The sequence below is a fragment of the Balaenoptera ricei genome, chromosome 15 (assembly GCF_028023285.1).
Source record: "Balaenoptera ricei isolate mBalRic1 chromosome 15, mBalRic1.hap2, whole genome shotgun sequence".
Lineage (NCBI taxonomy): Eukaryota > Metazoa > Chordata > Mammalia > Artiodactyla > Balaenopteridae > Balaenoptera > Balaenoptera ricei.
Window position 1 is genome coordinate 41,354,992 of NC_082653.1, and position 18,011 is coordinate 41,373,002.

An 18,011-nucleotide genomic window follows, 5' to 3' on the forward strand; every position below is an offset into this window, starting at 1 on the left:
CAGTTAAAGATAAGGAAACTGAGCCTTCCTAGGTGAAATTACTGAGTGAATTCACAGAAGGTAACTGACAGTGGTACAGTGTCTTGACCCCATCTCCCCACCTCTCTCTCCCCACTCCACAGCAAAACTTCTCAAAAGAATTATCTCCACCCTGTTCTCCCTGATGGACCCACTCCACCTGCTCTACAATCCACCACGTCGTGGAAACTGTCCTCATCCAGGTCCAAAGTCTCCAGGTGCCGAGTCCAGTGGCCAGTCCTCTGTCCTCCTACCTGTTTTGTCAGCAGCACTTGACCCAGGTGATGCCTGACTTTGAACGCTCCTCTCTGCTTCCCAGACACTCTCCTGGTGGCCCCTCTGCCCCACTGGCTGCTCCATCTTTCTCTTTTGCTGGTTTCTCCTCCTCCCAACGTAGACATGTTGGCCTGGCCCAGGGTTCAGTTTTCAGACCTCTATCTTCACTCACTACTACTAAGTGAGCTCATCTGGCCACGTGGATTCATATTCCTTTTGATGCCAATGATTGTCAAATGGGAATCTCCCTCCTGACCTACCCCTAAGCTTCAGATGCATATAACCAACTCCACAGTTAATCTTTCCTGCTGCCACATCCAGCTTTTTATTGCAAATCCTCTTAACCAGGTTGATAAGTGGTTGTTTAAATTTTTCACAAATTGAATATTCTCTGGGTGAAGGACAGAATCATAAAGAAGGACACATACTGTAAATATTTCCTTTTTATTTAAAACACAAAACCAATTCATTCATTCGCTAGCCAATCTTTTCATGTAAGACTTTCTCTGAATGTGAGCCTACATACAAATGTTCCATATCATCTTCCTATAACACCCTGGACTGTCCTATGATTTCAAGTTTTATTTTATCTAAAAGTAGAACAAGAATATAAATACACTAACAACACAATACAATCTGAATGCACAGAGCTTCTAGATTTTTACGATTTTTCTCAATCTTTTACAGCTGGTTTGCCCATACTTAACTCTACAGCAACTTTTTATAGACCCACTCTGCTTTTTCAAGTTAGTTTTCAAACAAACAACTCTCTCAGTTTGCAAGCAGACAACTCTCTTTTTAAGCTCAATATTCATCACTTTATGAGAGACGATGAATTATGATAAAGGATAAAATGATAAAAAACAATGAGCATAATGAAGCTCTTGGTGGCACAAAATTCAACTGAAAGGAGTAAAGGAACATAGCACACTAAAAGTGGTCTATTACCTTTGCATGTTTAGGGTGCCTTGGCATCAGATAATATGTTTTATCGTGAAAATGAAAAGCACTGGTTAATCTGAGTTCATTAAGGGAACATGGACTAAGAAAGTTCTTGATTTCCACTTCCCACCTCCATCACCTTGAAGCCATACTTACTCCAGCTCCCTGCCCCACCTTAGTAAATGGCAATACACTATGACTAAACTAAAACTTTTAAATCCCCTCTCTATAAGGCGTCAGTAATTCCTGTCTTTCTAGGAGCCCTTATAATATATCCTGGATATATTCACTTCTCTCCATCTCCATCCCTAACATCCACAGTCCATGTGGCACCATCTCCCAACTGTAATAACTTTGTAACTAATCTCCTCACTTCTGTTTTTGCCTCCCCCTGTTCTCCATGTAGCAGCCAGAAAGAACTCTGTAAAATGTGAATAAGGCAGTGTTGCTTCTCTGCTTTTACAATAACTCATTATTCATGAAACAAAAGTGGAAACTCCTCAAGGAGCCGGCATCTACCTTCCTCTCCAGCTTCAGATCATACCATCCTCCTCCTGCCCACCCTGCTTTAGGCACAATGCCCCTCTTCTCCATTCCTCTGATATGCCAAGTCCCCACCAGGGCCACTGCACATGCAGTTCATTTTTCCTGGAACACTATTCCACTGACTTCTCATAAAACTCACTTCATATTTTTCAGATGTCGCCTCAAATGTTACACCCTCAGAGAGGTCTCTGTTGATCATCCTAACTAAAGGAGTCCTCTTTTGAGTCTCCCCTCCATCTCTCATATCCAAGTTACTTTGTATCATATCATCCTATGCTTTTTTTTTCCTTTATATCAGTTATCAAACATGGTAATTATCTTACTTGATTGTACGTTTATATGTTTCTGTCTCTAGACACTAAAATGTAAAATTTCATTAGAGCAGGAATTACCTCCATCCTGTTCACCACTGTTTTCTTACTACCCAGCTCAGCACCAAGAGTAGCTGCTTAGTAAATAATTTCTGAATAAAAAAATGAATCTTCTGAATAAGACCAGCTTAAGATATTCTCTATGAGGTCAACTGATATTTCTATGCATAAAAACCCTAAACTGATGTTCCTGAAAAAAAGACCTGTGTAAGAATGTTCATAGCAGCTTTATTCATAAAGTACAAACCTGGAAATGAACCAAATGTCCATCAATAGGAGAATGGATAAACAACTTACAGTAAATGGGAATATTATTCAGTAATAAAAAAGAATAAACCTGTGACACACTGTCTCAAAACATTTTGTGAAAGAAACCAACTAGAAAAGAGTACATTCTGTATGATTCCAATTATATAAAGTTCAAGAGCAACACAAAACATCTATGGTGATAAAACTCAGAGCAGTGGTTACCTATAAAGGGTAGAGAATGGCTGAAAGGAAGTACAAAAGAACCAGATATGTTCTACATCTTGATAGGTAAATGGGTTACATGGGTATACATATATATTTATAAAAATGATTAAATTGCTCACTGTATGCAAATTTTATCAGTTTTTTAAAAGAACAGAAGTCCTAAATTTGCTTACTCAGACATCACATGGGATGCAAAAACCGAAGAAACAGAACCACACTACTAGCCACTTTCACCAAGGTCTACCTACTCATTTGTTCATTTTCCTCCTAAATTTCTACTCTTCTCTGGCAGAAAAATAAAAAGGTTTGGACCAAAATGTTTGATTAATTGTCCCATGTGGCAACATACTGGAAAAATATCTATCACCATGAGAGAAGATTTAGTATGCATTCATAGGTGAATAAACCATATATAGCTATGACGGAAAGCATTAGCCAGTACATAAGCAATTATAGGACTAATCAATGAAGAATATTAACGAGATGCCAAGTTATATCAAATGACGATGTGACATGAGAACTCCATCATGAACTGTGTGCTAACGGACCTCTAAGCCATAGTTTGAGCATGAATGTTATGGTTTTTAATTTTTCTATCCCCCAAAACACCTAAGAAATGCCACACGCAGACTCATGATGGCACACAAGTGCATGAAATGCAAACAAAGAAAATATAAGAACAAGAAACAGAGACATGTAATTAGAATGTACAAAAAAACCTACGTGAATCCAATATATACATTTCCTTATAACACTCTATCCCCTAAACAGCCATGTTCATCCAGAGTTGCAAGGACCAAAACAGCAGCCATGAGCCACATGGAGCTACTGAGCACTTAAACTGTGGTGAGGACAGATGAGAGGCTAAATTTTTAATGTTATTACATTTTAATAAACTTTTAATTTTAAAACAGAGTTTCAATTCAATTTCTGGGAAGTCTTAAGTATGTTTGTTATGTAACTTGTTATGTAAACCTACTTTTTCAACTGTTAACTTTATGGTATATAGATACAAACCGTATTTCCAATGAAAATTTAATGTCATAATTGAGACGTGCTGTAAGTGTAAAATACACACTGCTTTTGGAAGACTTAATACAAAAAAAAAATAGACTAGCTCACTAGTAATTTTTTTTCATTCATCACATTTTTGAAGCGATATTTTAGATTCACTGGTTTAATAAGTCTTAAAATTAATTTCACCTGTTTCTTTTAATTTTTTAAAATGCAGCTACTGGAAAACTTAAAAAGTACATATGTGGCATGCATTATATTTCTACTGGGTTGTACTATTCTGAGGCTTATATACCTAAATGCAGACTAAATATATCATTATGATACATTAATTATTAATATTTCAAACACCTCCTGACCTTTTCACTTGATTGTCTTCTTTTCTTTAGTTGAATGAAATCTGTTTCCACCCTTTCTGCCAGCTCTAGTTTCCTCTTGTTTCTTTTAAATGCAGCTAAACTGAATCCTATAAAAGAAACATTAAAAATAACATTTGAAAAATATTAGGGCAATGGGGCAGATGAGATATCCTGAAGAGCCTTCTCAGGACAAAATCCTTGAGAATGTTGGATAAAGGGTTTTATAAAGTCTTTTCAGTGTACACTGAGGTGCGAGGGAATAAGAAAAATAACCTAAAGTAAAAAAAAATTAAGAAAAAGGTCAAATCCAGAGAGACAAGTGAGCTCTGAAGGTAGATGCTCTCCAGGAGTGTCTGCTAATGCATGCCATGGCCAGCTCTGGTTTTGAAGGTCTCTGTGCATAAGAGACAAGAGCTGAGACTTGGGACAATGCAGCAGGAGAAAACGTATTGGAGACCACCCACATAAAAAGGGGGAACTCGGGGCTTCCCTGGTGGCGCAGTGGTTGAGAGTCTGCCTGCCAATGCAGGGGACACGGGTTCGAGCCCTGGTCTGGGGGGATCCCACGTGCCGCGGAGCAACTGGGCCCGTGAGCCACAATTACTGAGCCTGCGCGTCTGGAGCCTGTGCTCCGCAACAGGAGAGGCCGCGATAGTGAGAGGCCTGCGCACCGCGAAGAAGAGTGGCCCCCGCTTGCCGCAGCTGGAGAAAGCCCTCGCACAGAAACGAAGACCCACCCAACAGAGCCATAAATAAATAAATTAAAACTAAAGAAAAAAAAAAAAAAAGAGGGGAACTCCAAAGGGTAATATGCCCAATGAAAGGGAAAACTAGAAAATGCCATAATATGCAAAGAATCAGGAAACTTGTAAGTCACAGCCTTGGCTATAAACGTAAGAGAAGAAAAGTCCTGTTACACTTGGCTGGTTTGGGAAGGGGAGCTCTGTTTTGTCGGGGTGTGTGTGGATGTGTGTACGCACATGTGTGTGCGCATGCGCGCACAAGGTGGGATGGGGTGGGGGCTGCTCTTGAAGAACAATTAGAATTATAAGAACAAAATACATATCTATATAACATTAAAGTATAAAAAAATATTTAAAAGTTCAGGCAGAATTAGGAGAATTTGTATTACCTATGTGGCCTGAAAAACACAAAAAACCAAAAATGATCTTGGTGAGGTAATGCTTCAAAAACCCATTAAATGCAAATGCAAATACTCCCTGGAAAAACCCACCTTAACTCACCCAGACCTCAAAGAATTCCCATGTTCCAATTAATATGAGCCCATAGTTTAAAAAAACAGTTCATAAAAGGAATGAGAAATAAATCACCAAGAATGAAAAAATAAAAGTCAGCCAAACATCAGAAAGTATAATCCAACCGGCAAAGACCTCAGATACTAGTATAATCATATATAGAATATAAAACATGTTTATGCTCACAGACATAAAAAAAAGATATTGAAAATATAACTAAGGAAGAAAAGATGATAACATTCCCAGGCAGACTTGAAGAAGAACCAAACAGAACTTCTAAAAATAAAAAATACAATAACTGGAATTTTAAGACTTGATATACAGATTTAAACAATTAGATTCAGCTGACAAGAGAAATTACAAACTGGAATATAACACTGAAAAGATTACCAAAGTCTTCTGATAATGGCAGACTAAATTCTTAAGAGCAATTCTCCCACCAAATATTATCAAAAATATTGGATAAAATATGAAAAATACCACCTTAAAAGCATTAAAAACCTTATAAAAAGTATCGAGCTTTTCTGAGGGTAAACTGAAGACTAAAGCTATTATTATTGCACTGTGAGCATTTGCCAACACTTGCGCACTTGAATTTGATTCCGTGGCATCAAGGAGAGGCATAAGTCAAACCCAGAGCCCATTAAAGGCGGGAGTTTCATAGGAGACACTTCCCACAGCAAGCTAGGGATTGAAAGGGCCAACATCCCCACAGGAAGGGTGAGCTAGAACCAAGCAAGTCCACCCCTACCCTCTACCCCAATCCCAAGTGCATTTAGGCAAGGTGGTTATCTTCAATGCACTGAAAGGAAATATCTGCTCACCCAGAACAGTATATCCAGTAAAATTAACCTTCAAAAATGAAGGTGAAATAAAAATAGTTTCAGGTGAACAAGAATGAGCAAACTCATCACCAGCAAGACCTGTACTAATGAAAATATTAAAGGGTGTTCTTCAGTAACAGGCAAAATAATACAAAGTGAAAGCTCAAAGACAAAAAAGAAAAAAAAAAGATAGGGGAGAGGGGTGGGGAATTAAGTGCAAAGAAAAGAATATATGTGCAGGCAAATCTAAATGAAAATTGACTGCAGTAAAACAATAATTAAAGTGTCACAGTGTTTTTAAGTGAATATTAATTTTCCCCACATTGATGTAAATTAATCAAAATAACAGTGGGAAAATAACAAAGATACTCTAACATATTACCTTTAAGATTAATCAAGAAAATTTTAAATAAGGAAAAACAAATATGTTAGGAAAATTAGGTGGAAAAGGAACCAGAGTTGCCCTCAAGACAAAGTCTAAGAACAATAGTGTAGTAATGGACAAAAAAAAAGTATGGAACTGACCAACAAGTTTAGAAACAAACTCATGTATATCCTAATAGAATTTGAGAATAACACTGCTTTTTCATACCAGTGGGAAATCTATATGTTATTCAGTAAACTTTCTTGGCACAATACATTACCTATTTGGGGAAAAAAACACAAATTAAATTCCTACCACACGCTACACACAAAACTGAAACCTTATAAGTATTAATGATTTAAACATATAAAATCTAAAAAAAGAAGTCCAAAAAGATTAAGCCATCACACAGTAGACATAAATACCAGTCTTTTTATATCAGTCTTTTTTGAGTGAGACTTTATTTTTTATTTTTACTTGTTGTAACATTAAAGTAGAATATTTTACATTGAATGTTATCAAAGCCAGAATCCATCAAAAGGATGGTTCATTGATAAAACCACATAAAATTTAAAATGTCTACAAGGCAAAAGACATCATATGCAAAGGTAAATGATAAATGGCATCTTTTTAAATTTTAAAGTATATGCAAATAGTTACAGATAGGACTAATAACGTTGAATCAGAATAGTCTGATACAAAATTAATAAGTTGGAGCTAGAGGGAAGATGGCAGAGTAAGAAGCACCAGGAATCTGGCTCCCCACCTAGACAACAACTGGCCTGCTAGAATCTGTCTAATGTAAGTATTATACAACTCTGGAGTCTATTAAAGAGGAAGGTTTCCAGGGGAAAGCTTCATTGTAAACTGTGGTTAATCTGGGTCAACTTCAGCTCTTCGCACAGTAGCCTCCCCACACTCCATCCCCAACCCTGCGGCAGGCAGCTGGGCATACACTCCTAGAGCAGCTTGCACATAGCTTGTGAGAGTCAGGGTGGGTAATAAAGACCCTCTCCTCCAAATACCAGAATCTGTGCTCTGATTGCTGGTTCTGGTCACAGAGGTACAGACTCAGAGGCAGACAGCCATTGTTGCAACGCCTCTCCCTCCAGCTGAAGTGACCTCCAGGGAATTTAAAAGGCTAGTCCTCGTCTCCCTTTTTGGAGACAGACATTTAAGGAGATATACAAATGGCCAAAACGCACATGAAAAGATACTCAACAGCATAATCATTAGGTAGAAAACTGAAATCACAAAATACCACCTCATACCCATTAGGATGGCTATTACCAAACAAACAAACAAAAAACAAAATAACAAGTGTTGATGAGGGTGTGGAGAGATTGGAACCTTTGTGCACTATTACTGGGAATTTAAAATGGTGTAGCTGCAATGGAAAAGAGTACAGTGGTTCTTCAAAAAATTAAAAACATAATTACCATATAATCCAGCAATTTCACTTCTGGGTACCCAAAAGAATTGAAACAGATATTTGTAGACCTGTGTTCATAGCAGCATTATGTGTAATAGCCAAAAGTTGGAAACAACTCAAGTTGCTTCAACCCATTCAATGTATAAATGATAAACAAAATGTGGTATATACATACAATGGAATATTATTCAGCCTTAAAAAGAAATTCTGACACATGCTACAACATGGATGAACCTTGAGGACATCATGCTAAGTGAAATAGGCCTGTCACGAAAGAAAAAAAAAATGTATGATTCCACTTATAAGAGGTACCCAGAGTAGTCAAATTCATAGGGACAGAACTAAGAATGGTGGTTGCCAAGGGCCAGGTGGAAGGAAACAGGAGTTAGTGTTTAATGAGTACAGAGTTTCAGTTTCTCAAGATGAAAAGGATTTTGCAGATGGATGGTAGTCATAGTTACACAATGTAAATATACTTAAAGCTACTGAAATGTACCATTAAAAATGTTTAAGATGGTAAATTTTACATTGTGTATTTTACCGAAATTTTTTTAAATGCACATGAATATTTATTTATAGCAGCATTATTTAATACAGCCCCAAACTGGAAATAACCCAGATGCCTTTCAATGGATAAATGATTAAACAAACAGTGGTACATCCACTGTTTAGCAATAAGATGGTACAAGCTATTGATAAGAACAACCACCTGGATGAATCTCAAGAGAATTATACTAAGTGATAAAAAAGCCAATTCCCAAAAACTCATATCCTATATGATACCATTTATATAACATTTTTGAAATGACAAAATTATACAAACGGAGAATAGATTAGTAACTGCCAGGTGTCAAGGAAGGGGTGAAGGTTGGAGGTGAGTGGATGAGACTATAAAAGGGCAACATGAGAGATCCCTGTGGTGATAAAAGTGTTGTGTATCTTGACTGTCAATACTATCCTGAATGTGATATTGTACTGTAGTTTGGCAAGATGTTCCCATTGGTGGAAACTGGGCAAAGGGCACATAGAATCTCTCTGTTGTATTTCTTAGGATTGCATGTGAATTTACAAGTACTTCAAAATAAAAAAATTGAAACAGCATAATTGGCCATATTAACTAGCCATATGAAATTAAGTGTTGATATATCATATACCAGTTATGATAAAACTCTACAATTACAAAGTATGTTTAATATCATGTTGTCTTTCAAAGTACCTTACACAAAGGCAGAAAAACTGTAAGAACACAATCTAGCCAATAGAAAAGAAGAAAATAGGATTCCTTGTGGTGGAATCATGCCCATCAATTGAAAGAATAGAATAACGTCCTTAATCTACTCTTTACTTAATTTAAAGATGTATCCCAGGTCCAATCAAAGCATAAAACAGCTGAAAATTAAGGAACAGATGGTAGCAAATTTGTAGCACAAACTATTTAAGGTTGTCCTTTACCAAAGGAAAACAAAATTACTTTCCTTTCAATTTCAACGTTAATGAATTTTCTGGAAAAATTCAAAAGAATGTACACATTCTATCTCAGACATTCTGAAAACAGAATGCACATTGAAATTACCTACAAAACTTTAAAAACTACAGATGCCTGGGTCCCATCTACAGAGTTGCTGTTTTCATTGATTTTGAGTGCAGCCAGGGCTTCTGAATTTTTCAAAGCTCCCCAGTGACTCTGATGTGCAGCCAAAGTAGAAAACCACTGCCCTACCGGCTACACCTAACTCCAGATACGATCAATCACTAAAATCATCTTATTAGTCAGTGCTAAAGTGCTAAGCCTATTAAATTCTGATTAAATCATATCACCAAGATCATTTTCACATTCAACATATTAATAACAGTGAGAATGATATTAATAGTCAACGTCTGAGTGTTTCTATGCACCAAAAATTGGAGTAAGAATTCTTGATACATTACCTCAAGGAATCACAATGTCTCCATGAGAAAAGTGTCTTGGAGGTAACTTGCCCCTGGTCACATAAAGGCCTCTAAAGTCTGTGCTCTGAGCTACTATGTGGTCATCAATGGCACCAACTATACAAAGCCAGACTTCTCAAAAGTAGACAGCAAACCTCTTAGGAATCTGGCAATAGCCAGCAAAACAGTAAATGCACATCCTCTATGAGTCAGCAATTCTACTTCCAACTATCTACCCCAATAGAACACGTATATATTAAGTGATGTGTACAAGAATATTCACGGAATTATCAATGTTAATGGCAAAATCTAGAATCAACCTGAATGCCTACCAATAAAGAAACAGCTAAATAAATATGGTAAAATGCTATTCAACAGTTTAAAAATTAATTCATCTATATATATCAACATGGACAGATTTCAAAATACATCTTGCTGCATTACAAAAAATATTTTTAAAAGCCATGTTATAATACTACTTATCTACAAACTTACTAAAGATACTACAGTATGATACCATTTATCTACTTAAAAAAGAATACTGGGGCTTCCCTGGTGGTGCAGTGGTTGAGAATCCGCCTGCCAATGCAGGGGACGCGGGTTCGGGCCCTGGTCTGGGAAGATCCCACATGCCGCGGAGCAACCGGACCTGTAAGCCACAACTACTGAGCCTGCGCCTCTGGAGCCTGTGCTCCGCAACAAGAGAGGCCGCGATAGTGAGAGGCCTGCGCACCGCGAAGAAGAGTGGCCCCCGCTTGCCGCAACTAGAGAAGGCCCTCGCACAGAAACGAAGACCCAACACAGCTAAAAATAAATAAATAAATAAATAAATAAAAGTGAAATTCTAAAAAAAAAAAGAATACTATGTATTCTTTTCCAACTATATATGTTGGAATACTATATATTCCAACATTTCTGTTGGAACAGAGAGAAGCAAATCAAACAAGTAACTGTGGTTATCAGACTGAGCAGGAGTCTGGGATTGGGAATGGAAGTAAAAAGGAAGACCAGGTTTATGTAGAATGCTTCAGTATTTAAGAAGATAACTTGGACTTTCTTGGTGGCACAGTGGTTAAGAATCCGCCTGCCAATGCAGGGGACACGGGTTCGAGCCCTGGTCCGGGAAGATCCCACATGCCGCGGAGTAACTAAGCCCGTGCGCCACAACTACTGAGCCCGCATGCCACAACTACTGAAGCCCGTACGCCTAGAGCCCATGTTCCGCAACAAGAGAAGGCACCGCAATGAGAAGCCTGCGCACCGCAACAAAGAGTAGCCCCCACTCGCCGCAACTAGAGAAAAAGCCCACACGCAGCAACGAAGACCCAACGCAGCCAAAAATAAATAAATAAATAAATTTATTAAAAAAAAAGAAGATAACTTATTCCTCTACCACACAATTAAAAAGTAATAAATACAATGGTTAAATACATTTATTAATTTATATTATTTTTATTATGATATTTGTTAATAGTACACATTTACAAAACATCAGTTCCAGCTCCTGGTAATGAAAGAATAGCTTATATGAGACTAACCTACAGACCAATAATAATTACAAACTCTGGGCAGAAGTTTCAAACTAAAAAAAAAAAAAAGCCTATTTGAAGGCAAGTGACCAAAAGCTGGCAGAAATAGGAGAGGATTCAACCACTGAAAGAAAAGAAACACACTGGGTGAGATCCAAATTCAAACAGCTTTCCCCATGAGGCACTTCCCACTCTGTGAGATACACAGAAAATAGAGCTCAGGTAGAAAACTACAGTCTTATTGGCCTGAGATGAAGGAGTCCGGGGCTACTGAAGCCACTGGAAAGTAAGGGAGGAATCCTGGAAAGGAGAAATCCACAAAAAAGGAAGCCCAAAAATCTATGTAAAAGTCCCCTCAAATCCTGAATGAGTCCTTAACTGTTCATACAGGATGCAAGATTCTGTAAAGTCCACTGAGGAAAATAACAGCTGAAAAGTGAACAGATGTTTTAGTAAATACCCACTGTAGGAGAGACAAAATTTAAAGTTTGAGACTTTCCACTGAAACCCCAGAAAGGCCATATCTCAGGAATAAAGACCACAAACTAGTACTAAGAGACAACTCTGGGATTAAGAAAAAAACTGAAATAGACTCACTTTAACAAAGCCAAAAACCAGGCTGTGACAATATCAAGGTGAACTGCAAATAATTTAATTACATGTTAGAACAAACTCAACATCATTCAAAGGATGATAACAAATCATAGTCTCTAAAATGTATCATCCACAATGCTCAAGGTGTAATTTTTTTTTAAAAAATTGAGACATGCAACTAAACAGGAAAGTGTGACCAAGGTCAAGAAAAAAAAAAATCTATCAATAGAAACTGACCCACAGGTTACCTAGATTTTAGAATTAGCAGTCAAAGATTTCAAAATAACAATGATAAATATGCCAACAATGGATATAATGGGTGAAGACATGGGAAATTTCAAGACAAAGATGAAGGCTTTTTTTTTAATGGAAACTTTAAAACTGAAAACATAATATTTTATATTTTTTAAATCATAACATCAGATTAATATCAAATTAGATACTGCAGGAGGAAAGATCAATAAACTCAAAGACCAATTCAACAGAAATCAAACAAATAGAAGTGTGATGGTTAATTTTATTTGACAACTTGACTGGGCCAGAGAGTGCCCAGATATTGGTCAAGCTTTATTCTAGGTGTGTCTGTGAGGGTATGTTTGATAAGGTTGAGATTTACATTTAAATTGATAGACGGAGTAAAGCAGATTGCCCTCCCTATGTAAGTGGACCTCATCCAATCAGCTCAAGGCCTTAATAGAACAAAAATGCAGACTCTCCCCGAGTCAGAGAAAATTCCTCTTGCCTGACTGCCTTTCAACTAGAACATCAACTTTTTCCTGCCTTCATACTTGATCTGAAACATTAGCTGTTCCTGGGTCTCAAGCCTGCCAGCCTTCACACTGGAACTATACAATTGACCCTCCCAGTTTTCAGGCCTTTGAACTTGGATTGAAACTACCCCATTGGCTCTCCTGGTCTCCAGCTTGCTGACTGACCCTGCATTTCTTGGGACTTGTCAGCCTCCATAATTGCAATTGCTTGTCAGCCTCCATGATTGCCAATTCTTTATAATATCTCTTTAGATAGATAGATGATAGATAAGTATCTTATTGGTTCTGTCTCTATGGAGAATCCTGACTACTACAGAAAGCACAGAGAACAAAGACTGAAAAAAATCAGAGCCTCAGGAACACATGACAGTATCAAATGTTTTAATATAAGTGAAATCGAAGTCCTAGAAACAGATGAGGGAGAGCATGAAGCAGAGAGTCCAATAGTTTTCCTAATTTGATTAAAAACTGAACCCTCAGATTCAACAGGCACAATAAAACTAGCACAAAGGAAACCATACCTAGGTGAAAACAAATAGAAAGAACAATTTTTAAAAAACAGTCAGAGAAAAAAGAAGACACATTACACACAAGGAAGCAATAATAATCATGTCTAACTTCCTAGCAGAAACAATGGAATCCAGAATATAATGGAATAACATCTTTAAAAGTGCTAAAAGGATACAATGGAATATTATTCAGCTATAAGAAGGAAATTCTGATACATGCTACAACATACATGAAAACATGCTAAGTGAAATAATCCAGACACAAATGACAAATATTATGTGATTCCACTTAGAGGAGGGACCTAGAACAGGCAAATTCATAGACAAAGAAAGCAGAATAAAGGTTACCAGGGACAGGCAAGAGGGGGATGGGTAATCACTGTTTAATGGGTACAGAGTTTCTGTTTGGGTTGAGGAAAAAATAGAAATGGATAGTGGCGATGGTTAATCAACACTATGAATGTATTTAGTACCACTGAATTATACACTTAAAAATTGTTAAAATGGTAAATTTTATGTTATGAATATTTTACCACAATAAAAAAAAAAGAAAAAAAGTGCTAAAAGGAAAAAACCTGCCAACCTAGAAGTCTATATCCAACAAAAATGTCTTTTCAAAGTAAAAGCAAAACAAGGATGTTTTTCAGATAATGAAAGCTGAGAAAAGTTTTCACCACTACATCTACCACATTACCAGAAAATCTGTAGCATTCCAGGCTGAAGGAAAAGATGCCAGAAAGAGATTCAAATCTACATATAGGAATGAAATATGTAAGTACATGTGAAAATGTGTAATAAACTTAGAATAAACCTTAGAAAGACATTCTAAAAGTTGAAGGGGAATAAAAACCTACAAATTATGCCCCCCAAAAGGTAATCAAGTATAAAACATTATCATTAACCAGCACCAACATACCATTTTATTTCTATTGAGGATTAAACAAATGGCTGAGTATAAGATGGTATTTAAAATTTTTTTAATCTAAATAATAGTTATAATTTCTCCTTTTAAATTCCCCATAGGTCAGAGCCATTCTTTTTTGAAAAAAAAAAAAGAATATATCACTTAACTTTCAAACGCTTTATTCAGAGAACATTTCTTGTTGATTGGTTTACATAAGTCATAAAAAAAATCTATGGCACAATATGTTTTTCTTATTACAAGTATAAAAAATAGTCAAAAATAATTTTTCCATCCTGAAAAAAAATCTAGTACTATTTTCTAACACATTTTTATATAAATGTTCTGAAGTAAAATTGGCAGACTGAATGCATGAATTCATCTCCATGCCCTACTAAAACTTTACCAAAAAGAAATTTAAGTGGGGGAAAAGACTGACATACACAAGGGGTGATTATAATGAGAAGGGAGATACCAACAGTTTTAGAACATAGAAAGCAAGTGGACAAACAGTAACTAGTTGAGCAGAGGAAGATGAACCCCAATGCCCACTAGCCAAGACATCACAAAGCAAACTAATCTCGGCCAAAGTAAACTAATTCCTGCCAAAGAAACATCAAGAGAGCTCAAAGTAGAAAGCACCTGGTGTCTCTGAAAGCCAGGTTGACACTAAAAACAGGAGAATGGGCAGAAAATGTCAATAAGGAACATGTAGATGCCCAAATCCCCTCCTTGTGCTTGCAGAAAACGTGAAGAGGCTGAACTAGATGGGCACCAAATTAGCAGACACCAAGCACATCTGGGAGCAGGTACGGGGCTCTACCTAAAACTGAGTTTGACGTAAAAGTCTGATAAAGGCACCGTGACACCTCCAGCCCCTTCCCTTGTTCTGTACCAGAATACTGGCTATTACCTTGCCAGAGCTGGGAAGATTTCTCTGTCTAATCCAAAAGAAAAATGTGTAGAGAAATGATCAACGCCTCCCCTCTTGAGGTCAAACAGACCTGCCCTCACACACAAAGCTGCCAACAGGTCTTTAGGTAACTCACTCATGAATATGAAAACTGCAGAAGGTCACTAGATAGTTGAGGAAATTAGCTAACATGTATTAGGGTCTGAAACGAACACAAAGTAAGACAGAGGAAGCAGAAACAGTGGATAAGAACAAGTTTTAAACCATAATATCCTAAGAGAGAGAGTAAAAATACTGAGTTCATGAAACAAAACCCCATGTTTTAAAAGTATTAATCACAGATGAATCTCTAGATATTAAAAATATGAAAACCAAAATTATAAATTCATTAGAAGTAGAAGATTTGGAAGATAAAATTGAAGAAACTTCCCAGAAAGCAGGACAAAAGGCAGAGATTTTTAAAAGGAGAAAAAGTAACTTTTGAAAATGATACATGGGATTAGAGTGCAAGATCCAACATCTAATTCAAAGAAATTAGAAAAATATAACAGAGGAGAGATAGGGCGAGAGATTATTATACAAATTTTTTAAAATTTCCCCAAAGCACATGGATTTCCAGATGGAGAGTCCAAAAGAGTACCCAGTATAATAAGTAAAAAAAGACCCATCCCAAGATTATCATTGAGGTAATAAGACCACTGAAATAAGAACTTCCTTCCAAAGAGGCAAAAGACACCACAGAAAACTGGGAATCAAAGTGCCAGCGGACTGCATAATAGCAAGACTGGAAATCAGAAGACAGAGCAATTTCTTCAGAAACCAAGGCGAAAGTGATTTCCCACCTTACATATACCAAATGAGGGAGTAAAACAAGAAAAAAAAAAAAAAGACATTCGGAAACAGACAATTTGATACTGGAAAGACGAAAAGGGAATTCCAAAGTGATGGGGAGGTGAAGACCAGATGACAGCTGCACAGCAGGCCTACTGAGCGCCTACTCTAGACTCAGGTTGCCAGGTGGCCTGCCTCCAAGGAAAAACAAGATGGAATTGGCAGATGAGTTGATTTGTGTGCCTGATATAAGAGCTCCACAGCAAGTTCCACTGGGGAGACTCTAAGGCAGCGTTAGTGGCGGCGAGGGTGAGGATCCAGGACTCTCACACTCCCTGCCTCCCTGCACACACGCATTTCTCCTCCTTCCAGCCTCTCAATATTACAACTTGCAGCAGTATGGAATTCATTTTGAATATAATGTTACTAAGAGCTGGTCCTTACTAGACACTTGCTATGATAAATAATCGTCTCTTTTTTATACAACTTGGTTTCCTTGGAGCTAATGATTCCTCACTTTTTCATTTGATTATTTAAATTACATTCATAGATTACTTGATAAAAATTTAAAAAACAAGTAGTATATGTTTTTACTATTTTTTTATGCATAAATACATAGCCATGATTTCTTTTTTAAGATAGACATATAAAACACACATATATACATATTTATAACCTCTTTCTTCACTTTTTTAAGTCATTATTAGATTTGATCATTATCAGTCTTTATAACAATTTCCAGTTACTTCATAACATTTCATTATAAGACCATGTGATAGTTTACTCACGTTCCTCTGTGTTGGACGTAAGTCTTTTTCAAATTTTTTAATAATCTTTTTTTATGTTTTTCTTTTTTTCCCTTTTTTTATTGAAGTAGTTGATGTACAATATTATATAAGTCACAGGTATACAATATAGTGATTTCACAATTTTTTAAAGGTTATACTCCATTTATAGTTACTATAAAAATTGGCTATATTCCCTGTGTTGTACAATATATCCTTGTAGCTTATTTTATATATAATAGAATTTTTTTTACATTCTTAATAATGCTCACTGACTACCCTTCTACATAAATCTATGCCTGTATCTCTAATGACAAGTTCCAAGAAGCAGAATGGGTTTAACGCTTTTGATCTATACTACTTAGCTGTCCTCCAAAAGTTCTGCCAATCTACATTTGTACCTACAGTGTATTATGTTCATTTTACCACACACTTACCAGCAGTAATACAATATTTTTTAACTCTTTCACCAAGTGAGCGGGAACAGATTTAACATGTACTCATCTTAATTTGAATGTCCCTATTAGTTATGTTATATTATCTATTTATGACTTTTAACCTTTTTCTATTGGGGTATCACATGTATTCGTGTGACTTTTAATCTGGCAAAACTCTTCATAGATTAAGCACATGTATCCCATTGTCATAATTATGATAAGTGTTTTTTCAGTCTTAACTCTTCTGCAGTCACACTTTTGTTCTTCCTTCTCATACACTTGGTACCTAGATAGCCCTTCCTCAGCTCATCCTTGAGTAGTGCTACAACTACTGAAGCCCGCGCACCTAGAACCCATGCTCCGCAACAAGAGAAGACACCACAATGAAAAGCCTGTGCACCGCAATGAAGAGTAGCCCCAGCTCGCTGCAACTAGAGAAAGCCCACGCACAGCAATGAAGACCCAATGCAGCCAAAAATTTTTTAAAAAGCATGAGAAAGCAGGAGTGGGGGGACCTCAAGAATATAAAGGTGGCTTACAATCAAATAACTTCCTATTTATCTTTTAACTAAAATATTTCAACATACAAGCTTTCTTCCTTAAATATAGGTACTATATGAATCAAAAGCAATGTAACACTTTCAGGTATATATGTTAATACAGCTTAATTTTGAAAAGTTTTTACTTACTTGTGGTCATGATGTTAGGAGGGCAAGAGGGTATTCCATGATCTACTGCCCATCTGTAGGCTCCTTCTCCAACTAAAAAGCTAATGACAGAAAAATTACTCTTTTAAAAATTCATAGTGTCATCTTCTCCTACATATTCAATAAAGTAATATAAGTAATATAGTAAGGCAACTGAAAAAATTTTGCAATACCTCAAAATGGCTATATGCCTAAAAAATTCTTTTAATTCTTCCCCAAGTTAGAAATTT

The 18,011-nt window shown here is 36.7% G+C and overlaps 1 protein-coding gene across 9 annotated transcripts in view; it reads right to left on the bottom strand.

The window, feature by feature from the left end:
• The window catches only part of TASP1 (taspase 1), a 371,502-nt gene that overhangs the window by 292,360 nt on the left and 61,131 nt on the right, over nucleotides 1-18,011 (bottom strand). For all 9 annotated transcript variants that reach the window (XR_009497636.1, XM_059897552.1, XM_059897550.1 and 6 more), the window contains 2 exons: nucleotides 17,764-17,843; nucleotides 4,001-4,107 (listed from right to left, as the gene is read on the bottom strand). Coding sequence is in view for 8 of the 9 variants with exons in the window: in XM_059897552.1 (XP_059753535.1) it covers nucleotides 4,001-4,107; nucleotides 17,764-17,843 (187 nt within the window). In the remaining variant the exon portion in view is untranslated. The remainder of the gene's footprint in view (nucleotides 1-4,000; nucleotides 4,108-17,763; nucleotides 17,844-18,011) is intronic.